The sequence below is a fragment of the Ictalurus furcatus genome, chromosome 5, assembly GCF_023375685.1.
Source record: "Ictalurus furcatus strain D&B chromosome 5, Billie_1.0, whole genome shotgun sequence".
Classification (NCBI taxonomy): Eukaryota; Metazoa; Chordata; class Actinopteri; order Siluriformes; family Ictaluridae; genus Ictalurus; species Ictalurus furcatus.
The window spans coordinates 20,205,311-20,231,225 of record NC_071259.1 but is presented as its reverse complement, the minus strand read 5'-3'; the positions used below and the strand labels follow the sequence as shown (position 1 = coordinate 20,231,225).

The 25,915-nt window shown below is 37.5% G+C and overlaps 1 protein-coding gene across 6 annotated transcripts; it reads right to left on the bottom strand.

Moving 5' to 3' along the window:
• Positions 1–1,386: 1,386 nt before the first annotated feature.
• Positions 1,387–24,394, bottom strand: dnmt3ba (DNA (cytosine-5-)-methyltransferase 3 beta, duplicate a). Of its 6 annotated transcripts, XM_053625092.1 has the most exons (27): positions 23,422–24,394; positions 18,181–18,253; positions 17,734–17,868; positions 17,519–17,664; positions 17,157–17,361; positions 14,627–16,386; positions 14,316–14,475; positions 13,450–13,518; positions 13,118–13,182; positions 12,769–12,900; positions 11,399–11,479; positions 10,807–10,956; positions 10,073–10,180; positions 9,860–9,992; positions 8,635–8,754; positions 8,415–8,459; positions 8,245–8,324; positions 8,013–8,125; positions 7,734–7,917; positions 7,412–7,496; positions 7,162–7,307; positions 6,929–7,019; positions 5,899–6,047; positions 4,461–4,546; positions 4,304–4,373; positions 4,095–4,213; positions 1,387–3,918 (listed from the first exon to the last, which is right to left on the bottom strand). In XM_053625092.1, the coding sequence occupies exons 2-27, from the start codon at positions 18,224–18,226 to the stop codon at positions 3,774–3,776; spliced, it is 4,623 nt and encodes a 1,540-aa protein (XP_053481067.1). In that variant the 5' UTR covers positions 18,227–18,253; positions 23,422–24,394; the 3' UTR covers positions 1,387–3,773. The 6 variants fall into 6 exon arrangements, with proteins under 6 accessions (XP_053481067.1, XP_053481068.1, XP_053481069.1 ...); XM_053625093.1 differs by lacking the exon at positions 18,181–18,253 and having other exon boundaries at positions 17,734–17,878; XM_053625094.1 differs by lacking the exon at positions 18,181–18,253.
• Positions 24,395–25,915: the final 1,521 nt, after the last annotated feature.

Below are 25,915 nucleotides of genomic sequence, written 5' to 3'. Positions count from 1 at the left end.
CAAAGGTCAGCAGTTTCTGAAGTCCTCAAACCAGCCTGTCTGGCACCAACAACCATGACACAGTTAAAGTTACAGAGATCATACTTTTCCCCCATTCTGTTTGATGTGAACATTAACTGAAGCGCTTGACCTGTATCTGCATAATTTTATGCATTGTGCTGCTGCTACACGATTGGCTGATTGGATAACTGCATAAATGAGCAGGTGTACAGGCGTTCCTAATAAAGTGGATGGTGAGTGTATGTTGTGTACTATGGGGGTTGTTGGGAGGGTGTGTGTGCACACACTCATTTGAGATGCAACTACAATTTTGATGTCCTTGACAATGACAATAAACCTTGAAACTTACGAGATCCCACAATGTACTACAATGGGTGAGTGACTAAACAGTTATCTTTAGTGGCTAAATAATACACAACCTATGTTTGAAAAGGCTCTTTATCTCATTAAAAATAAAAATCACTAAATCATTCACATTCAGGAAGCACGCTATCCTGGTCAGGGTCAAGGTAGATCCAGAGCCTATCCTGGGAACACTGGGCATGAGGCTTGAATACATCCTACTGGTTTGTGAGGCGGGAGGAAACTGGAGAACCCAGAGAAAACCCTCAGAGACGTAGGGAAAACATGCACAGAAGTTCTGCACAAACAGTAACCAGAGCTCAGGATTTAACTGGAAGGGTTTTACCTTGAACCTGTGAGACAGAAAGTACATGCTATACAACCTACCTATTTCATATTCCCTAAAAACATCAAAGGACATTATTGGTATACTTCACCTGCTAGGTTACATCACAGGTTCCCAACCCTGGTTCTGGAGTACCAACTCTCCTGCACATTTTAGTATTTTCCCTGCTGTAACACATCCACTTCAACTCAGGGCTGTTAATTATCTGAGTGTTTGAATCAGGTGTCTTGGGAACAGAGAAAACACTGAAATGTGCAGGACATACGATACACCAGAACCAGGGTTGGGAATATCAGAATATCACTGAGTGCACTTAGATAATTATTCAGTGTGGCTGCTTCCGAATATCCCTACTACCCTAATATATAGTAGGTGAAAAGCAGTATGCCAAAGGAGTAGTATATCCGAATTCTCAGGTGAGAAATACCCGGATAACCTACTGCTTCTGCCGAAGGGAACTAGTGGACACTGCACTATACCATAAGGCAGCAGGACTGGCGTGCAAGAGCTGGAACAGTAAGATCAGATTGTAGTATTTCTACAGAATTAATGAATAGAGCTTTTTGTTTGATTAACTTCATGGTTAAGTAGACTAAATAGTTTGTTGTAGATTATCTAAAAAGTATATAATAATAATCAGTAAGCACCTCTGATAAAGTGAGTAGAGTAGAAAAAACATTCTACAATGATTAAAAGACTGAGCAGGAACAAACAATTTATTAGTTGCCAGTTACATCACATGTCAATCAAACTTAGTGGAATACCAAGTTACAAAATAAAAATGTAAACTTGGCCCATGAGTTGTGACCATTTCATGTGGCTTTTATGCTTGACACTACAGGAGACCATCACTCGCTTGAACAGCAATGATCACCTTCTGACAGTGAGAACCCAGATATAAAAGCTTGATGTTAACATAATCACTCAGTAGAAAAGTTCAAGAGGACAACACTAAAACTCACTCTCAAGAAAGTAAAAAAAGGAATTAATTAAAAACAACAGCAACAACTGACCTGTCAAGTATTCTCCATGGAAATGAGACCTGCTTGTGTAAACAGTTTAGTAGATTCTCCTGATGTGCTAACATTTACTATGCTACAGAAAAGCAATATAAACACATTTCACATAGCTTACATGAATGACTTCACCACTAGTTAGACCTCAAACATCTTGCATCACCGTTTCAGTTTACACCACAGGTGTGACCTCGAAATTTTGTTTATTTGTTATGAAGTATTGCTCTAACAGGTTTAATGAACATGCTAGTAAACAGTACGTGATTAACATAATTTTGTATACAGAATAAATACTAATTTTACAACTTCCACAGAATAAGCACCATGCACCGAGCAAATGCTGCTTTGTTAGCACCTCAAACTGTCCTGGATAAATATGACTTCCTATGTTTATAGCATCTTAATGATGAATGGACAATTGGAGCCACAGAATGTTTTTTTTTTTTTTTGGCATTTCTTAATGTGAACAAAGCACAAACTGTTCATGTGGTCTGATTCTACATTCAAAATACAGTGATAATGGTAGTCATGTTAAAATATATTCAGGAATCACAGTAGTCATGTATAAAATTCTAAATTTAAAACTTTTCCTTATATTCAGAGAAACTTCAATAAAAAGTGATAGCACCAAAAGCTCAAAAAGTAAAGCTGTCAACTTGTCAAATCGAGGCTTATTCAATTTCTGATTAGATTTTTTTTCATATTCGAATCAGCTTTGGGATTTGTACTATAAAAATATATTACATGATTACATTTAAAACTGTCGAGAATATCAGTGATGGTAATGTAAAAGTAGTATGTAAACTGAGGCAGAAAAATTTCTGAAAAATATATGATGGCATGAATTAAAATGACCAGTCTGATGATTATTTATAAAAAAAATTCCTGACCTGATAAACTTATGTAGCATTAAGAGTGCCTATAAGCCCAACTCACTGTCATTCATTAACGTATAAATAGGTAAACAGCATTTTTCCAGATAATGCACCAATCACAAATTATAACTGAGGTAGTGGGGTGGGGGTTCAGTGGCTCCCTAGCACAACATTGTCATTAAGACAGACTAAAAAAAGACAGTCTAAACAAAACTAGATCAACAGTACATAGAATGTTTAAAACCAAAAAGTGTCCGTGCATCCTGACCTTGCTCAAGCTGAAAAAAGCGACCAGGTGACTTTAAAATAATAAAAGTGTGTCATAAAACAGATTTTCTAAAAGGTCAAAGTTTGCAAAACACCAAAAATCTTCTAAAAATTCATTAATTAAAAAAATTGCTAAGAAACAGATTTTAGGGTTGTAGGTAAAAAAATTCCAAGGCATTACTTTTCCTCTCCTTTTGAATCTCAAGGTTGTTAAAGGATAGTAGTTTTATGGAAGTATAATAGTGCCAACTGTCCTCAAGGCAAAATAGCATGTTGAATAAAAAGTTATCGCAATAACAATACTTGAATTTTTCTGCCCAGCAATTTGACACAAATTAAAAAAAAAAAACCCACAGCAATAACAATGCTTGAATTAGTTTCCTCTGCAATACATTGGGTTTGTATATTTTGACTGAAAACAAAATTCCAGCATTTAAAATTCAATACACACATATTCACCTTCCTAAAATACGGTTCCAAAATATTCAGTTGTTAAAATACCATCTTCATTATTTGTCAGATAATATTTCAACACACTATTTTTCAACCTCACAAATTCAGGCTGCAAAAATTCAGGTCTTAACATCCGGGTCTCACAGGAAGAGCAATGGATTGCCGATACTACTGTAACATGCTACTGTGGGCTGGCCCGCTAGTGGTGGGATTGTGCTGACAAGCCACAAGAGAAGATGAACCGAGCGGACTGGCATAAAGTTGGCTTGACGTTGGATGTTCAGCATTCGCAGATATGCGCAAATTAAGGGACCGTCTCTAAAGTTACATACGACATTGGTATACACGTTTCTAACTTCAATAGCATTCGAAGGGAATGACTTGTTCATAAAACCAACTGTAAAGTGATCATCCAAGTGTCCCTTAATTGAGGACAGTTGGCACAATTATACTTCCATAGTAGTTAAAGGATAACTAAGACTCGCATGCAAAGTAATCCTTCAGTGGTGCAAATAAGTGACGAATCACAGGAACACTCCAGGAACGCCCCAGAACCTTCTGCCTCTGGCCTCGACTCATGTTATTCACATCAGTGTAATGCTTAGGGAAGCCAAATATCCTGCAATAAAAAGACTGCATTTAAATAAAGCTAAATGAATGCATGATGCACAAAGATATAACATGGAACATGCGCAACGCTTCGAAATGTTCTGCAGTCAAATAACATGCTAACGCATTTGAATTGATTTCCATATGGGACTGGCTCTGTGATTCTCTTTCATTATTCATGCTCACCTTTCCATCTCTGTACACCAAAGGTAATCCTCCTTCCCATTCATGGTAACAGGAAGAGGCCCCATTTTTCCTTGCTTAATGGAATTAGATTTTGTTGTGATGGTGCGAACTTTATTAAACTGTAGAAAGAGTGCAGTATAATGTCAGGACATTAAGTCAATATATGGCTAAAAATGGTTAGTATCAATGCATTCCTTTCTCATTCTGACCTGAGCAACCCGACCAACTTCCAGGCAGTCCTGCAGCTCTACTTTGTCGTTAAGTGATACAGACAGTGGTCTGTAAAGAAACATATTGTCATCATATTTTGTTATAATAATTTAGTGTTCAATGTAATAGAATGATTTTAGCTTCAGGTCTAAGTACCTGTTCATTCCAGGTAGATTGCCCCAGAAGTAGCGCGCTCTGTGGGCGGGACTCACTTTCACAGCATCAATTAGGATCGGATTACACTAACATCAGAAAAGGAAAGAGAGTAAAATATAAGCTTATATACAAAACATAACTATGAACAACATGCACTGGACCAGTGTTTGGGCAGTGGCTCACGAGCTACATGTGGCTGTTTGACAAAAATCATGTGGCTCGCCAGGTGTCTCACCCTTCACCAACATATGATTGTTAAAAACTGAAGCACATGACTAGAGATCAGTTTCCTGTATACAACGCAAAGTCAATTACAATTCCTTTGTTGTACAGCCTACTGAAGTTAATGAAAAGTCAGTTTACAATAATATATTTCAAATTCTTCCGGCCAGTGCATTTATGCAGTGCTGTGCGAACGCGTTACGATACCAATCAATGGCAAACTACTTACGCTTCTATGGTAACCTCTCGCGCTCAGATTCAAGCAGTTACTGCTGTGTCTGATTTTCACAGAACTTATTGCCTCACTTTAAAAAATGTTAAGAGCCATTTTGCTTTTTCAGCAATGTACCCAGTGGGGGAAAGCAAAAGCAAGGCGTGCGCAGAGCTCCAACGGAAACTGCAATCGAGACAGCGGCAGCTGCAAGTGTGGACAGGGGCAACTGGAAGCTTGCAGGCTCACTGGAGATTTTAAGACAAGGAAAACCTTTTACTGACAGAGGAGATGTAAAGTCATGCATGTTGAGTATGGCAAGTGAACTGTCTGTGGATTTCCCTAAGAAGGAGAATATCATTCAGAAAATAAAAGAGCAGGGATGTAAATTCAACAGATTTTTTTTCTCTTGCACTGGATGAGTCCACACACACACACACACACAGAAGAGGTTTTATGCTGGTCACATGGAAACTCAACCTCAAAGTGAAAGCTCTGCAGAATTAATTCCATATTGCAACATGTTACCTATTGTTTTTGAGTTGTCTATGGACCTAAATAAAGTCATTGTTATTGAAAAAAAACATGTTTTGCATAATAGTAAAATATTCCTTTGTTGCATTTGCTCTTTGGAAAAAAACATGGCCCCTGCACTAGACCCATTCAACAGACCTAGAGAAAAAAAGATTATACAAGCTGGAAAATGTATGTAATTACTACTTTTGGCTAAACAACTGTCTATCACCAACTTCTGTAATGTAATGTAATGTCTTGCATGTACAGTGAGCTCCAGAATTATTGGCCTTTTTTAAAATTTGCAAAAAGATTACATTTATGATAATTACATTTTTCCACACAAACAATAGAAGAAACTGATGAATAATACATAAGCAGGTAAAATGTCATTAGGCACAATTAAAGCACAACATTTCTGGAACTGTAGTAGATCATTTTTTGCTTATGTGATAGGTGTCACATTTTGTGAGATTCATATAAAAATCCTACCTCCAAAAAGCGACAAATATCAGCTTTATCATGTGCGCTCATGGCCACCACATTCTCGAAGAGCCAGAAGAAAGGCCGGTCGTCGTCTTCTTTTGGCCTCATCATAGTTAGCATACGGTAGTACTCAAAGAACAGTCGGCCTGTGCCCTCTAGTAGAGAAATAGGGATAAAAGCGGAACACTTGGAAATGGTTGCAGATTTTTAGGCTGCATTTACACTGCAGGTCTTGATGCCCAATTCCGATTTTTGACTATATCCGATTTTTTTTGGAAAAAAAAAAACTTCTTTTAAAAGTGACCCATATCCAATATCTGCATTTATACTCTACACTTCGTGAAACAACCCAAGGTAGACGTCATCGAAAAAGCTTAGGCCGAAAAGGAAGTAAAAACGGCACAATCTTCAATGGACGCAGACGAAAATATAATACAAACTTTTACTTTCCGCACCATATTTAAAGGTAAGCAAAACACTGGCCTCTTAAAGCGGGGAATTAAAACCGCGCCTTCCCATCTCGCCTGAAATGTCTTCAAAATTGACTTTGTTTCTGTAACAACCCTGCATGTTTGCCTGCACTGTATCTTCGCCCCAAAGACTCAAAAGATACACAACTTCGGCATGACTCCACTGGGTTGATCCTTCGCCCTCCATTGTGCCATGAGAGTTGTGTTTTTGCAGTTGGTGTCCACCTGAGTTGACGTCATCCATCACTGTCGCTTTTTCAATGACTTACGACTCGCATTGACAGGGGAATATCCGATCTGTCCACTTACATGGCAGACGCAAATGCACCGATTAGTATCTGATTCATGTCAGATTTATTTCCACATATGAATGAGGCCTGAAACTGATCTGAGAATATCAGAATACATGTGCTTTTTTCCCTGCTTACACGTTCATGGGTCATATCTGATCTGTGCCACATGAGAGGAAAAAATCGGAATTGGGTCACTTGAACCATGTAGTATAAATATGGAATTAGTGTCACTGAAATACAAAAGCATATAAATAAGGGCGAATATTGTCTTACCAAAAAGGCCTTTTCTGGCTGGGTTCACCATGGATAGGTCGTTACAGGGACTACCACCAATCAGAAGGTCAAACGGTCCCCATTCTGCCAGCTGTAGTACAGATTAGCAGAAGTATTAGAAGGGCTTTATAAAGTAGTCCATTGCTCTTATAATAGTGTTATCAGTATGTATAGTGTGAGTGGTAGTGAAGTTCATACCAAACTCACAGAATCACTTATGCAAATGTTCTTACATGTTTCCTGGTGATGGTGCGCACATCATTGACATATTCAATCTTTCCTTCATGCTTGACCATCCCTACAGCAATAGAGTCCTCACAGATCTCCGAAGCAATGTAACGCTCTAACTTGAAGCCTAGGTCTTTCAGAACAAGGTAACCTATGGAAAAAGACATATTACAATTATATCCTTTTAATCTGGATATTTAATTTTGTTTTTATGTCTATTTCTGATTTATATCTGAGCAAAACCCAGAAACTGACCTGTCGCAATTCCATCAAAGAGGGATAAAACCTTGATAGGCCGGCGCTGTTGAGCGGGAATTGAGGGGTACACTCTGTGTGGTTCCTATACCACAGAGAAAGGTGCCACTTATGGTCATCACACAGCACACATGGAACTTTAGTATTAATAACCAAAACATCACAAATTAATCTTCAATAAGAATGGATATATTGTCAGTAGAGGTGAAAGTGTGCCTTTACACCTCACTCTAGTCCTTCAGTCTTATCTTTCTTTAAAACACTACAGTCATCAACAAGGAAAAGAATGATAGCCATTTAACAAGGCTTATTTCCTACTTACAAATTCAAAGGCACTGTTATTGGCGAAGAACTCCTGAACACGCACACTCCAGTCTGGCCTGAGCTTAAGCACACCATATTTGTTAGGGGGCAGGCAAATGTAGCAGCTCCATGGATCTACGTCTTTCAACTTGTCAAATGTCCCTGGTCCAACCAGCATATTCAGACAGTCCTTACAGTAACACCTGAAAGGGAGTGATGTGGTGAGGTTGGCCACAAGGTATAAGCAGTTTAGTTGCATTTAAAACAAAGAGAGAATGTGTGTTTATGCAATTCTAACCTGCAGCAGCTGGCATTGCCACACAGAATGACCTCCAGGCCAGCACAGCAGATAGTGCAATAAGACTGATATCCATCTTCATCATATCTGTATAAAGTCTCTGTAAAATTCTCCTATAAAGTTGAACATGTGCACACACACACACACACACACACACAAAACATGCATAGATCAATAACTGTGCACAACTGCACAGTGATCTCAGAAGGGGAAAAAAATAACAATGCTTTACCTTGCATTTTAAACAAAGGCTGCCTTCAAAGAGTGGATGGAAAATCTCAATGTCTGGAGTGCCACATGAGAGGCAGAAATCTAGAGAATGTGCATAAAAGAACCAGGTTTTTATATTTACATGCACAATGATATACATTGCAAAAGAAGTCAAACATTATAACAACTCACCTTCAATGTTTTTCCCTTTTACTGAAACTTGATCAACCATTTGCTCTGAAGAAGATATATGAATAATAATAATAATAATAATAATAATAATAATAGAAGAAGAATATAAGTAACAAGTCACAAACATGCTGTAGTATTCTGTTGACAATATACTGCTGTCCAAGTAAACTGATTTGATTGATTTGTTAAATCTAGGATATAAAAATATATTGGCATCTACCTCTTGTGTACTCCTGAGTTGTGGAAGGTCTGCTTCTGTGGACATATTTCCTCTTGGCTGGAGGTTGATACTCAGACACAGAGGAGTCTGAAGACTCAGCTTTTTGGTTGACAGATGAAGCTGTGTGGTGAAAATGGGTGTTTAGTGTTTGTTAAGATACAAGTTACACCATTCAGGTTGTCCATCATAGGTTTTTACAGATACAACAGTTTTACATTTACAGTCATGGGTTTACATAAAATCATTTAACATCAAAAACTACTCTAAATGGCAAACTATTAATTAGAGCAGGAGCATTCAACTCAAATTTGTAGTACAGTCCAGTTACTTAAAATTCCCTGGATAAGCAACTAACATGACTGAATTGACAACAGTTATCTTTTCATGTTTAACCATTAACTGTAATATATAAACAGATTTAAAATTGTTATGTTTTGTTTAGTAGTGGAGCTTCAAATTTCTACTTTTGACTAGCGCCATGAATAGATTAAACATTTATTTTGAATTTGACGCAGGGAGAATACACACACACTTCTTTCTCCATTCGTCTTTAAAAGTTCTGTTTTTGTCATTTTGACAATTTCTAAAACCAGCCATTATGCCTTTTCCCTTCTGAACTATTAGCCCTGCAGCTAGTCTCTGGCCCAGTGAGCTGCCTTCAGCTAAATACTTTAAATAACTTCATATGATTGTATAATAGATATATGAGTTATAGCCAGTTTTCACATGTTGATCTGCTCTGCTACTATAATTTTTTCACTTTGTTTTGCTGATAAACTTAGTCCACTATTGGACTTGAGGTCAACCGACTGATTAATTGGCACCGATAACCATTTAGGGGTGCACTCACTTTTGTTGCCAGTGGTTTAGACATTAATGGCTGTGTGTTGAGTTATTTTGTGGGGACAGCAAATTTACACTGTTACACAAGCTGTACATTCACTACTTTACATTGTAGCAAAGTGTAATTTCTTCAGTGTTGTCACATGAAAAGATATAATCAAATATTTACAAAAATGTGAAGGGTGTACTCACTTTTGTGAGATATTGTATATGTAGGTAGGTATAACAGTATCTGTAAAGTCTGGACCATGGTCCACTAGGGAACAACCACTTGATTATAGTTAAAAGTGTATTTTTTAATACACTGAATGCTATACTATGGAGCTAATAAAACATATAGATAAAGGATAAAAATGCTAAGTACTCTAAGTGTTGTACTTACCACAAGTACCTGGAGGTGCAAATCCCTCAGGGCCTGTGGGTTGAAAGCCCCCAAAAGCCCAGTCCAGCATGGCCTTTATCTCTTGTTTGTTCCCCGAGGCTGTGAAGGTCCGTGAGCAACGCTCACCTGCCAACTACACACAAAGGCTATAAGCACACTCTATTTTACTCACTCTAAGGTTTAATAGGAAGTGTGACTTTTATTCTAGTTTACCTCAAGAACCTGGTAAATGGCGTCTTTGTAAGTGGGCAGACTGGCATATGAATTGTTGCAGAAGCACTTTGCAAATTCCGCAAAAGGCATTAGTCTCTCTGTATAAATCTGCAGAGATAAAGAAAGAGTCAGTGCTGACCATACTGGCTCCTAGAGGAGGAAAAAGAGAAAAAGTTCTACTCGTGAATGAGTAGTCCTGGGTTTCAGAACTGCTTTATCACAGCATAATCAACTTCTTTACACCTCTGAAGTGCACATCACCTATATATTGTGCAAATACCCACTGATTAGCAGTGCAAAAATGTACTTGAAGCCATCTTCCATATTGTCAATTTCCCAGCGACTATGTAGGGAGTCATACTGGCTAGGTAACTAGTTTGCTTTTCTGCTAACATGCTAACTATCAAGCAAGGTAAGTTTACATCAGCTGTCATGTGTACATGGAGTTATTGGCTACATAAATGACTATTTCAACAGCCCAAATGTTCGATATTGTTTTTCAATACTAACTGCTTTTATTTAATCAGATTACACTGATAAATGCTTTTTAGTACTCCATTAGATCACCATTAAACAAGTGTTTTTCCTGATGTCTATAGTCATGGCTTCCACTGGCTTCACTTGAGCCACTCTAATATTGAGATGCCCTTAAGATAGCAGTAGAAATTGACACTGGAGAAATGGTGAGTCAAGTCAAGACTGACTTTCATTGGAATGCAGGGTAAGATCCTCACCTCTGAGAACATGCCATCTCCGAACCATTCAACACGTCTCAGATATTGGGGAGATGTCTTTGTCTTCCAGGCCACCACAAGACCAGGCCACCATGAGAAACCCTTCACTTTCCCCCACACCAGCTCTCCAACCTTAAAACCCTTCCCATCCTATAGGGAGGAGACACAGAATTCAGTGAATTCATCAACTTCATCGACTTTTTCTTAATGGACATCTGATCCAAAAATGTTATATTTAATATAAACAGTAAAAAACAAAATAAAATGAATATCTGGTGTGACTAATCTTATGTTGTTTTATAAGGAAAATGACTGGTAGGTTAATTGAAACTTTCTTCCTTTTTTTGCAGGTAATTCCAGACAGCATACATTTTTTCCTAAATTAATATTACATGTTATGACACACTAATAGTAATAGCAAATACACAAAACAGTTAAGACAAAGTTTATAGCCTAATTTAGAGTATACAAGACTTTTGCATAGGTTGTCTGGCCTGAAAAAAACTAAACAATTTGAGATCAGGAGCCAATTAGTAGCTCAGGAATATTTCCGTTAGCACTTCTACAAAAAATGGAATAATGTGAAAATTACCTGGTACATTTGTGCTCTCTTTCCAGGCTTGGGACTTGGTGTAGTGATGCTTGATACAGCTTGGCCTCCATCATTTTTCGTCTGTAACCAAAAGCAAATCAACTTATGTAAAGAACAACAGGGAAGATGGAGACTCACAATATACACGACAGGAATGTGTTTGCAAAAAAGAAAAGAACACACAAGCCATATAGAGAGATCATGCTAACCTTACCATGTCTGTTTTACACCAAGAAAACATGTAGTATATAAAGGTAGAGCTTTATATACTACATATGAAGAAGCACATGAGCAGAAACTGAAAGGATGAAACAAAGAAAAAGTAAAGAGCTGCAAGAAGGATAGAAAGCTAGGTACTGGTGCTTTAAAATAGAGGGCGAATCATAAGAGACATGTGTCCATAGCCAAAGTTGCATCCAGAAGACAACACAGCAACAAGAGGGAATGAATTCATTCAGAATCGGTCCAATGCTCAGGACCAATTAATCCCAATTAATCAGCAGGCCACTTAAAGGTGCACTGGTCAATTTTGTTATTGTTTCTAATATTAGAAACATCTGGGAAAATGATTTATAAAAATTTAACAGTCTGATTAACGCAAGAGAAAAGAACAGCTGAAAATATACAGGTATGTGTTGGACATCCATCCTGTCAGTCATGTTGCAGCATTTTCCTTCAAAGGTCCTTCATTCCACTCCCATCTGCTCAGAAATGCAAATATGGTGGAATAAAGTGCTAAATGGCCAGTGTCTCCAGATACTCTTGTTGTGGGGTAAAAACAAAACAAAACAATCTTCTGCAACAAAGTGTAATGAACCCTAAGGAAGTAAAACATAAATAAGTTTAAGAGCAGTTTTTCCAAGATGGAGAAATCTGCTGACGCTGGATGCTGATGTAACTACATTTTTTCTTATGCAGGCATTCAGATCATAAATGATATAAACTGGTAAAATGGATCAATAGCAACAAATCGGTTACTTTCCATGCCAGTATTTCATATGTTCATAGCTAACTTTGTTATAAATAGCCAAGTAAAAAGTGATTAATAATGACTGTAAACTGGTTAGTCGGGCCAGCTAATAAAGGATGATCTGCAGGGAAGTTGCCCCTGACTTGAATCAAGTGGAGGCTCAAGGGATCCATTGAGTAGGTCTTTGTCAAAATATGTTGGTCGGATAGATTCTGGGAGGTGAGGCATTACGTATATATGTATATGTGTGTTAATGGGAGGTGGGGTCAAGAAAAACACAGATCCAATGTTTTTGTTGATTTGCTTGTTACTGCTAGAGCCCAATGCACCTTTAGCCAAGATTGCTGTTACAGTCATGACACAGCAGAGAATCCTGCCTCCAGCTTGGGCAGGTACATACCGCCTCTTCCTTCTTGTCCAATTGGAGGCTCTGTGGTTTGGCCCATGTGGCTGACCCAGCCTGAAAGACAGTGCGGGCCTGCGGCTTCTGTCGCAAACTGCTTTCCCAACCATAAATCCCCCTAATGGAGTCCTGAGGGATGACAAACAAACATACACACCCTCACTCAGGCCAGGCACCTCCAGCAGGAGCACCAGAGACTGCAGTATTCCCAAAGAAAAATAAGAAAAGAAAGGTGCTAGTAGGAAAGACAGGAAGAAGGGTTAATAGTGTTTTATGAAAATTAGTGTGGGTAGCCGTTGAGATATGTATTTTATATCTGATCTACAAACAACTAAAATCTAATTACCTCTTTAGTCCAAACTACATCATCTTCAGTAAACACTTGGTCCCCATCTTTGTTTATGTCCATTGCTGCAGGAAAGGAATTTGAGATACAGAAATTCAAGCCACCTGCTCTGAACATCTATACTGCTCAACATCTATTCATCTATGAGAGCAATAAGAGAATACTTCTTTAGACAGACCACTGTTTGTCATTTCATTTGAACAGATCAAATGTTTGAGCAGTACAGACAACAAACGCCTGTACATAAATGAGGGAGTGGAAAATAAGGTGCTTTAACATGAAGAGTACATGCTCTGACTGTAAAGCACTTATTTACTGTGTCCTGCTCAAACCTGTCTTATTGGTTATCTTCTGCAGTCGCACCGTGCATGGCTTCACTGAGACTGAAAGGTCACTCAGCTCTGGAAAACAGCACATTGTTTCTATCAATCCAACTGACTTCTATGAGCATGATAACTGGCTGTGATTGGAAGTGTTAATTCTATACTGTTATATATTACAAAGCAAGATGTTTAAGGATCTGTGGGCACCCTGTTTTAGTGGCTGCAGATGTACAGCATCTACCTTTAGTTGCAACAGAGCTAATCTCTCACATCAATGACAGAGCTAATGCACATATTACTGCACCAATGTCGTGTAGACACTGAATGATTTACTTCCCTGTTGAACCATGTAGGAATAATAATAATAATAATAATAATAAGTATTCTAAACACTGTACTCCAAAATGTAGAAGTGGCACAGACGCAAGTTCCGCAGATGCAACTATAACCACAGGGTACCAGATGTAAATACCTTAACTGAAAGCTGAGAATGTCAGAGATCTGCATGTTTTAGATTACTTTCGACCATTTGATCCTTGAAATATACAGATCCTCTACTGCAGTGACAAGCTGACTGAGAAAACAATTCTGCTTTATGGGGAATTAATCACTGACACACTGCAATAACCCATAAATGACTGTGGCATGTGAGACCACAAAATGTGTGCACTGTTTAAGAAGCTTTTTGGTGGTGTGCCATACCTTTCTACACAGATGAGCTGCCACTAATATCACAAAATTGTGATGTTCACAACTGCTATCTTCTCCACCCATTCATACATAAAGCGTATTCAGAGTTTCCTCTTCCTCTAGGTAAAACTAGAGTGTCTAATTTTTCTTTTACAATGGACAAATTCACTTTATCCTCTGCTTACTTAATGTCTTCTTTTTCCTCCCGTTTCTGACAGGCGTTGCCTTAGTGCTGGAGACTTCTGAGGATGAATCGTCATTAGTGGAATCCACTTCTTTGAGGGAATCAGACTCACTGTTTGTCAAATGGTCATCCAATTGGCCAATGTCCCCATTCTCCACTGCCTGTATATGATGGACAGTTACATTAACTTCAGGTACATATCAATATTTATACTGCATTATACATCTATCATGCACTATAAGACATATATGACAAATATGTATACAGCAAAGCACAAATAGGTTTATATTTCAACATCATATTTCTGCATACCTGAGCAAAGACTTTCTCAGCTTCAAGAGGTGGACAGGGCAAAGCCAAAAGACTAAGGACAAGTTGCCTAAAGACAGATGTTTTGGCAGTGGTCTTGAGGACAGAACTCCAATGATGCTCCAAGGAAGGACTAGGAAAGCAAACTGGTTGTCCTTCAGCATGTCCATTCTCACCATTGTCTTCCCCATTTCCTTCCTCAATGAGCTGATATTCTAGAAACTCATCTCTGAGCTGGGCAGATACCTCTGGGTTGATTACGAGGCCAAACTGTTCACCAAGTTCTACGACACCTTTGCTTGTGACCTTTAACCGTCCTTCCGGGCTTAGAAGTTGAGACATACTCCTCAGGATACCGTCACTCAATGGCAGCCCCTCAGCAATGCAAGCTGTAAGTGCCTTATAAAAAGCCATACACCCATCCTGAAATGCCTTCAGAAAGTCAGTCAGCTCTGCTTCCCTCTCAGACAGAAATTTCTCCACTGCATTCCCACCAAAGCTCAGTTCATTGCTAGGAAGGTGCAGCTTTGGGTTCTCAAGTATGGCTAGGTCTTGTTCTTTCAGAAAATGCACCACAGCCTGAGGATGGAGAAATGATGAGGCATAGGAGCGAAGTAGGCCACTTGCTTCCCGTAGGATCTGAACAAGGTCTGCACGAGCAAAACCCTCACGCCTTTCTAGACGATCATTAAAGGTTTTAAGTGGTCCAAGGGCATGGTCCAGGAACATGAAGGAGATCCTGAGTTTGGGATCCTCCAATTGAGAGCAGATGTGTTTAACCTTGTCATCATTCTCACTGCAGGAAGTGAAGTATGAGATCAGGTCTGTCCACATTTCAAGCACCTTCTTTATTAGGATACAAAATGTTTTGCTGTTCTGGGAGAGAGAGTGGACAGAACCATCAAGGCCACAAACACCAGCAAACAATCCCTTAAGATGGTCATTTTTAGTGCAACAAGTAGAACAGTGTTCATAAACGTTAACAATAAGCTGCTGAACCTTGTCAGAAAAGGCCTTTACTCCAGCATTACAGGCTGAGTCTGCCAAACTATAAAGCCCACCAAGAGCCACTGCATTTGGATTGAGGTTCTTCAGTTTCAGGGAAACCTTCCCAGACATCTCATCCTGGTCATCAACATAGAAAGCTGCCATGTTTCTCACAGGTAACTCAAATCGTTTCAGAATGTCCTTCAAAGATTCAACAATAGCATCATCAGAGTCTACACGCTGAAAGATATCAAGAATTCTTATGCGATGTTTTGCAGCCTTTTCGTCAAAGAACCCCAGAAGTACTACACAGCTGTAGTTCTCTTCCTCACTCTCTTTATCTAGTGCCACATGTCCATAAAGGTAGATACAGTAAGAGACCTTCTTAGCAGCAGCAGAAATGTCTTTTGGGTACTGTAATCCAAGAACATGTCTAGCTGTACGCTGGGAGACCTTCTTAGTGTGAGTACGCAGACAGTGGGTTTGAATGAAGCGCAGCATGAGTTCACTGCATGTGAAATCCTTGACCTGGTTTCCTTTTCTGGATGCCTTTAATTCTTGCATTTTGTGTTTTCTACACTGCTGGTGGTGTTTTAAATCAAGCAATCCTGAGTTAAACACAGTAATATTTAAATCACAGATTGTACAGTATGCATAGATATCCCCCAGAGTGCTGGGCTTGATCCATTTGAAGGTTTCTTGCCACTGGGGGTCATAAGTAATGGACTTTTTTTCAGGGACATCCACATCTGAGTCAGTATCCTCCTTCCCTTTTCCTGAGCCAATGATTAATTAAGATAATTAATTACACACGCTTTTATATTTCATAACCAATGACAATACACCATTATAATATAAACTCAGCAAAAAAAAAGAAACGTCCCTTTTTCAGGAGACTGTATTTTAAAGATAATTTTGTAAAATCCAAATAAGCTTTACAGATCTTTATCAGAAATGGTTTAAACAATGTTTTTCATGCTTGTTCAATGAACCATAAACAATTATTGCACATGCACCTGTGGAACAGTTCTTAAGATACTAACAGTTTTCAATCGGTAGGCAATTAAGGTCACAATTACAATATCTTGTAACCATGTGTCCCCCCCAGATGTGATCGAGAACTTGCAGATGCCTTGGTGGAAGAGTGGAGTAACATCTCACAGGAAGAACTGACAAATCTGGTGCAATCCATGAGGATGAGATCCACTATAGTACTTAAAGGAGCTGGAGGCCACCAGATACTGACTGTTACTTTTGATGTTGCCCCCAACCCCCAGTTCATGGACTCATTATTCCATTTCTGTTTGTCAAATATCTGTGTAACCTGTTCAGTTTATGTCTCAGTTGTTGAATGTTTTTATGTTAATACACATGCTAAGAAATTTGCTGGAAATAAAAGCAGTTGAATGTGATAGACCGTTTCTTTTTTTCTTTTTTGCTGAGTGTATAATATAATTAGAAGGCCACAACAGGAAAGGACAATATCTAACCATGTCACTTCCAATATTGGGATTATTTATTATTTTTGTAATAAATATAGTCTTACCAGACATACTGAGGTTTGTTGGTGATTTTGATCTCTGGGGAGACCGAAAATTAGGTTGTGCATGTGCAATCGCTTGTCCATTACGTGCCTCCAGTGGGTTATATACCTGCCCAGTCATGTTAGCTTGGAAAAACTTCCGGAACCACTTCAGAAAAGCAAAATTAGGCTTGAATTTCCCTGTTATTAGCTCTTCCACTGGGATATTCTGTAAAAAGAGGCAGAGAACATAAAAAAAAAGATTTTATTTGCAGACCTAGATCAATATGCAACTCTATATCATTCTGTTCTGGTTTACATTTGGATGCAATACAAATATACAGTAAATGTAAGGCATGGTCAGACAATATGATGGGAAACCTTACTTTTGTGACACCCATTTTTCTGAATCCTGTCTGCAGAAGACTATAGTTGTGGCGAAAGTCTGCCTTCTCCTGACACTGAAACTTCACTTTGTTCATGTCAATGGACCCTGGAAAGAGCCAGTCTATCAGCTGGCAAAAACATGCCCCTGCAAAAAAAAATATCATTAAGGGCCTTACTTTTCAAGCATGACTTCGAAGTAAAGCAAAATACATACCTGAGCATATCTCTTCCATATTAGTAAACTTAGTTTGTAGTAAATTGTTAAGCCAGGCCAGGAGTTCATAGCGGCTAGATTTGTCCTGAAGGTCATCTAGTTCCAGGTTAACAACTGTTGCCATTTTCTGGTATCCTGTAAGACACTGAATGCATTTAGACCTATTATCAGACAATCACTTGCAGCCAACCACAAAATTAAATTTGAAATAACTATGGTTTGTTTTCATATTGATCTAATCTATCATTTTTAGTATAAGGATTATTATACCACAGTTAGTTCTGGTCCACTAATTCAATTGGACAAGTGAAGTTCCAAGAGTGCTGATATTTAGTATAACAGCACTGGTACTTTTCCCTGTTTGGATCACTCCCCTTGTCTGCGTTCGCTACATATAATTCAAATTCTAGTAATATTTTATGACATTTAAACCGTTACCAAACTTACTATGGGCTGTCATTCGGTCTGTGCGTTGCTTGCCAACATGCAACATTCTATCCAACTATCGCTTCTTTGGGAACTATTTTCATTGATGGAGCAAAAACAAACAAAACATTTGGTCATACTGTGTCTGAAATGTCAGCTACTAAATATTAATTTTTGTTTATAGAACTGGGTAAAACGCAATTTCATACATGCAGTCATGCTGTTGTACCCCTATTGGTGTCATATTGCTTAATTATTATGTCATTACAAGTTGTTACATACATGTTCAACAAACATATTGTGTTGCAAGCTGCATTTATACAAGTCGAATTAACCATTACCCTATACCGTCTGTAATGTTTTAAACTTATTGTAATTTTTATATGTATTTTGTGCACACAAAACATCAAAATTTTATCTATAGTAATCGCAAGCATATTTGATTGATCTACTGTATTTACTACTTAATTAGTTCTGCCTTCAGTAGCCCTACAATACTGCACATCTGAAACTGTGAAAGAAACACGTGACCGTTATAAATATATATGTTTTATATTATGAACATAACTGGTATGTTATATATTTCTACAATGGGTATTTATTTAGTATATCCACGTATTTGTGCACTATAATTTGCCAGGCAATTTTCCTTGAGGGATAAATTACGTCATATAATGTATGAAATGTAATGTTCATCTAGTTTTAGGAAACCAAACTAGGCTAACTGCGAGTATTTAGTACATCTGGAAACAAATGTAATAAATGGCACGTCTTTGAGATACTTTTAACATAGGGTTTGGATGGGGGAGGAACACTGGGCCTCCTCCCTCCCTCGTCAGTTCCTACACTTTGAGTTCGTATTCTTTCTCTCCTCCACTTTCAATGCATAGTAGCACCAAGAGGAGAAAAAAAATCTCGCGAGACAGTTTTTGCCGCGAAGTTTCCACAATTTGATAGGAAGTTGTACGGGCCGAGGCGGCGTCTTTTACTTACAGCTTTCTGCTCGAGTTCAGAGAGGAATAAAGCACGGAGTTTGAATTAAGTCGACCAGCACGTTAGTGAACACATAACAAGCACCAAGCTTGGACACACCGGCTTCTAATAACAACTAAACACTTTCCGACTTTAAATCACTTTTGTGGAACATTTATTTCAGAAGACACTGAATTACCAGGGCATTATTAGGCTATTCCGTGAAAGCACAGTGCTTGTTTTGCTATTCGTTTTTCACACTACATAAAGACCCAAAATCGCGTTGTTTTCGTTCAAGTTGCCGTCTAATATCTCTACAGCCTTCTCTATAAATACCCAAAGAAGGAAGACTGACGTTATTAAACCACATACACACACACACACACACACACACACTAATATAAATAGTATGACTACCCACAGTAGGCTACTTTGTGTTTTATTGCATCAAGCCGGCTTGGTAGCCTTTGTGTTAGAACTGTTTCTTTGTGTGTTAGAGGGTGGCATATGGCCATACTATCCTACTACTGCTACAAACAGACAGTGACATACAAAATGCTCTCGCTTCCTATGCTGTAATAAAAGTGATCTGGAAATGTGTAAACACGCGTTTCTTTATAAAAACTGATTCTGTCCTACCTCTGCTTGCTTTCCCTCCCGAAGGCCACTAGGTCTATACCCTAGAAGCTAAAACCCCAATGCATAGATCTGCCCTAAACCCCCTCCTCCATTAACATGGGCGATCGATTTTGTGTGTCATTGGTGGAGCGGCGAAGTGGGCGGTCCCTTCTTAAGGCTTGAAGTTATTTAGTATCAAGTGGCTACTCGAATTACAAATGTGTTGTAGGATACTATAGAGTCGTACGCGTTAGATTTAGACACGACAAAGCTACATTCACACACGGGGACTGGGTATTAATGTCTTTATCAGTTATGCTTTAATTCGTGTGTAGGGTAATCGCAAGGAAGGCGCACCGCTGCTAATTATTAAGTTAACATAATAGAAAAATGAATGTAGCTACATGCAGCACAAATACGTGAATGTAGCTACATGCAGCACAAATACGTGAATGTAGGTTTGTCGTGTCCGCTCTCATTGGCCTTGGTGATGGGTGGAGGACCAATAAAGTAAATAGTAAAAGTAAATAGGCTAATAAATTAATCATGACCGACTGAGACAATCAAGTCGCTGAATCTGAGACGATGTTAAATAGAGTTGCTTATTCTTCTCTAGTTTCGATGTTCAAGCGTCTCATGGTACTAGGCTGTTTCCAATAATGTTTTGCTTATCAAAAAGACTGAGTAAAAGTGCATGTGCATTTCACTGTTCATATATATATATATATATATATATATATATATATATATATATATATATATATATATCTGTGTGTGTGTGTGTGTGTGTGTGTGTGTGTGTGTACACGTATAATTAGGCTACATAGCGAAATCGAAAATGTACGCAAATATTAAAACTGATTAGTAAACTAAAGTCCGTACGCTTGGGATCTGAGGGTTTAAGTGGAACGTGAAATGGCGGCGCGCTATAACTCTCTCTGGTGAGCTGAAAATGGAAGGTCGGTAAACGCTGGTGTGCGGGATATTAAACGCCCAAACACTAAAAGGATATTAATGCGGAAGTACACACCGGCCAAAGTTTTAATATATCCTTTCGTTAGCTTTGTGTGGAAACGCAACAGGTCCGCAGAGTTTGTGTAGTCTAGTTTAAGATAGGCTACACCATAAACAATTAGGAATGTTGTTTGTAGTACAAACACACACACACAAAAGGTAAATAAAGTCATTCAAATTATAACTTCTTCCTGAAGACTGCACTGTGTATGTGTTAGTGAACATGAGCACATTCTAAAATATTGTTATTCGTTTTGGGCACTGTACATGTTTACTTTTAACCAACAAATTAGAGTGAATATGGAAGTCTATTTCCACCAGGCAGTAAAAAAAAAAAGCATAATATTCTTTTTTTATTATTTTTGGCAGCAGTACTATGTCAAAATTATTGCCTTGTTATCTCAATGTTTTGATTTATTATTTAGATTTAAAAAAAAAAAAACTTCTAACATTATCTCTGAATGTAGACATATGCTAAGGCTTTGCAAATAAAGTGCCCTTTGTAATTTATGTAAAAGGTATGGGTCAAAGTCAGTGGCAGGTGTTGGTTTTGCAGTGCCTGTCAGCCAATGAGCCAATAATTCAGACACTAGTCTACCAATCTTTGCTGCATCGAAGGTTCCCAAGAGCACACTGGCCTCCATACATCTTAAATGAAGAAGTTTAGAACAACCAAGTGTGTAGAATGGTTCTGGATAAGGATACTAATCTAACCATGACTGCATCTCCAAGGGATTTCTTCTGGTGTCAATATGTCATGTTCATTACCGTTTCAGTGACTGTCAGTTGGTTACAATGTTCTGCCCCCTTCAAGAAAGCACCCAATCATCATATGGAGAAGCAGTGCAACTGGGTGAGGCAAGCAAAGAGTGCACTGTCCAATAAAGTTGGGATGTTTTTTTTCTATGCAAAATCATGAATACGAATAATATAGATTTTTTGGTAAACATTTAATCGTCTTGAAGTCTAAAAGCATTCACCTGTGGTCAAAGCTAGCAGGATAACCTAATTTGCTAGCTTTGTAGGCAGGTAAATAGGTTGAAAGTTTGATAGTTAACATAGAAAGCTGCTCAAATTTTTTATTATTTGGTGGATTCATAGTACAAAACACAAGGTATTCCTGTTACACGTTTTCTCATGGTACTAGGCTGTTTCCAATAATGTTTTGCTTATCAAAAAGCCTGAGTAAAAGTGCATGTGCATTTCACTGTTTATATATATATATATATATATATATATATATATATATATATATATATATATGAACTGTTCATATATATATATATATATATATATATATATATATATATATATATATATATGTACACACACACACATAATTAGGCTACATAGCGAAATCGAAAATTTATGCAAATATTAAAACTGATTAGTAAACTAAAGTCCGCACACTTGGGCTCTGAGGGTTTAAGTGGAACGTGAAATGGCGGCACGCTATAACTCTCTCTGGTGAGCTGAAAATGGAAGGTCGGTAAACGCTGGTGTGCGGGATGTTAAACGCCCAAACACTAAAAGGATATTAATGCGGAAGTACACACCGGCCAAAGTTTTAATATATCCTTTTGTTAGCTTTGTGTGGAAATGCAACAGGTCCTCAGAGTCTGTGTAGTCAAGTTTAAGATAGGCTACACCATAAACAATTAGGAATGTTGTTTGTAGTACACACACACACACACACACACACACACACACATAAACTAATTTGCTAGCTTTGTAGGCAGGTAAATAGGTTGCAAGTTTGATAGTTAACATAGATAGCTGCTCAAATTTTGTATTATTTGGTGAACTCATAGTACACAACACAAGGTATTCCTGTTACACATTTTCTTCATACTATTCAACAAAAAAATCCTCTTCAGTTAGCTACATCACTCCCATTCATTGAGTGAATAGAAGTTACAGTCAATGTGTGAAGATACTGTAAAACCATAGGAGAGTTTCTCCTATTAACCAATTACAAACTTTTCTTTAAAAAATATTTTGAAGTTAGGAAAATCTAAAATTCAACATAATAAATAATTATTTTGGAATACCAAGCCAATTTGTTCAGAATAATAAATCAGAATTTTGAGTGTTGAAATCGATTGAGAAGATTGAAGGCCCTAAACACATAGGCTGTAGATAGAAAGAAATTTACAGAAATTCAGATATTATTGCTCTTCTTTTAACCTAACTTAAATTATCATAATTTCAAACCCCTATTTCAGTCTATGGACCAAAAGGATGCAATAAATATTTATTGTTGTTGGACAACAAACAGAAAATACAAAGGCGTCATAGATTCATGTATATAAGCTATTAATAAACTAGCTATAAATATAAGAAGATCTGATAAAGAATATATGACTCCATATAGTAGTGAACATAATCATTAGACCTAGATATGAGTTAAAACATTAATCCTATAAATCAGATTGTTTTTGAAAATAGCATTAAGGATCACACCTAGAATGTGCTCCTCGTGTATATTATGTTCTACTACTACTACTACTTCTACTACTACTACTACTACTGCCATCCTACCAACACTATATAAATGTTTGACAAATGACCACACAAACATCACAAGAACAAACTCAAAAGGCAAAACCAAAACAAAGAGCGCAGCCTGATAGTGTTAATGGGATGTGTTTGACTTACATTTAGCAGACGAAAAAGATCAAAAATATGCTTTTCAAGCTCAGACCTCCTGTTATAGCTCCACTGAAACTGGAGAGTGACTCAATCGTTGGCCAAAAAATATGCCCAAGGTCAATTTGAAAGTCAAATGCAAAAAAAAAAAAAAAAAAACACAGAAGAAATGAAAGTGAAAATGCTGAGAAGCATCAGCACAGGTGGTTGCAGTGCTCAACCAAAAGCAGAGCACACCTGTCATTTTTCACATTCAGATCAGTACTTATTTAATCAGATCAGTATTTACCTAGATAACATTCTCATTAGACTGAACATACTGTATAATTCAGACACTAGTCTGAGGTACAATGTGTTGCGTAGGGAGTCTACCTCTTCCACGCTGTTCTGTGCTTTGATTTATAGACCACCCAGATTTTTGTGAATTTTTAACTTCTATTGTTCAGTTGAGAGATTGAGAGATGGTCTCATTAATGAGCATGGCAATCATTTCCCCTCAATTTTTTTCCCACGTTAGGAACCTTGGTATCATCCTGGATTCAGAATTATGAAATAGTTTCACTATTTCACTATTGCACAAGGAAGGCGCACCACTGCTAATTATTAAGTTAACATAATAGAAAAATGAATGTAGCTACATGCAGCACAAATACGTGAATGAATCTACATGCAGCACAAATACGTGAATGTAGGTTTGTCGTATCCGCTCTCATTGGCCTTTGTGATGGGTGGAGGACCAATAAAGTAAATAGTAAAAGTAAATAGGCTAATAAATGAATCATGACCGACTGAGACAATCAAGTCGCTGAATCTGAGACGATGGTAATTCCCAATTGTTTTTGTTTAAAAAGTGAGCCTCGGGTTTCACCCTTGCGGTGTAGCTATAACCTGTTTAAGGCACACCTATTTACGTCCACTTCCATGACCGTATTCCGCGGATGGAGTTCTTTATTCTTCTCTAGCTTTGATGTTCAGTCGTCTCATGGTACTAGGCTGTTTCCAATAATGTTTTGCTTATCAAAAAGACTGAGTAAAAGTGCATGTGCATTTCACTGTTCATATATATATATATATATATATATATATATATATATATATATATATATATATATGAACTGTTCGTATATATATATATATATATATATATATATATATATATATATATATATATATATATATACACACACACACACACACACACACACACACACACATATATGTACACACATACACACATAATTAGGCTACATAGCGAAATCGAAAATTTACGCAAATATTAAAACTGATTAGTAAACTAAAGTCCGTACGCTTGGGCTCTGAGGGTTTAAGTGCAACGTGAAATGGCAGCGCGCTATAACTCTCTCTGGTGAGCTGAAAATGGAAGGTCGGTAAACGCTGGTGTGCAGGATGTTAAATGCCCAAACACTAAAAGGATATTAATGCGGAAGTACACACCGGCCAAAGTTTTAATATATCCTTTCGTTAGCTTTGTGTGGAAACGCAACAGGTCCTCAGAGTCTGTGTAGTCTAGTTTAAGATAGGCTACACCATAAACAATTAGGAATGTTGTTTGTAGTACACACACACACACACACACACACACACACATAAACTAATTTGCTAGCTTTGTAGGCAGGTAAATAGGTTGCAAGTTTGATAGTTAACATAGATAGCTGCTCAAATTTTGTATTATTTGGTGAACTCATAGTACACAACACAAGGTATTCCTGTTACACATTTTCTTCATACTATTCAACAAAAAAATCCTCTTCAGTTAGCTACATCACTCCCATTCATTGAGTGAATAGAAGTTACAGTCAATGTGTGAAGATACTGTAAAACCATAGGAGAGTTTCTCCCATTAACCAATTACAAACTTTTCTTTAAAAAATATTTTGAAGTTAGGAAAATCTAAAATTCAACATAATAAATAATTATTTTGGAATACCAAGCCAATTTGTTCGGAATAATAAATCAGAATTTTGAGTGTTGAAATCGATTGAGAAGATTGAAGGCCCTAAACACATAGGCTGTAGATAGAAAGAAATTTACAGAAATTCAGATATTATTGCTCTTCTTTTAACCTAACTTAAATTATCATAATTTCAAACCCCTATTTCAGTCTATGGACCAAAAGGATGCAATAAATCTTTATTGTTGTTGGACAACAAACAGAAAATACAAAGGCGTCATAGATTCATGTATATAAGCTATAAATAAACTAGCTATAAATAAACTAGCTATAAATATAAGAAGATCTGATAAAGAATATATGACTCCATATAGTAGTGAACATAATCACTAGACCTAAATATGAGTTAAAACATTAAGCCTATAAATCAGATTGTTTTTGACAATAGCATTAAGAATCACACCTAGAATGTGCTCCTCATGTATATTATGTGCTACTACTACTACTACTACTACTACTACTACTACTGCCATCCTACCAAGACTATATAAATGTTTGACAAATGAGCACACAAACATCACAAGCACAAAC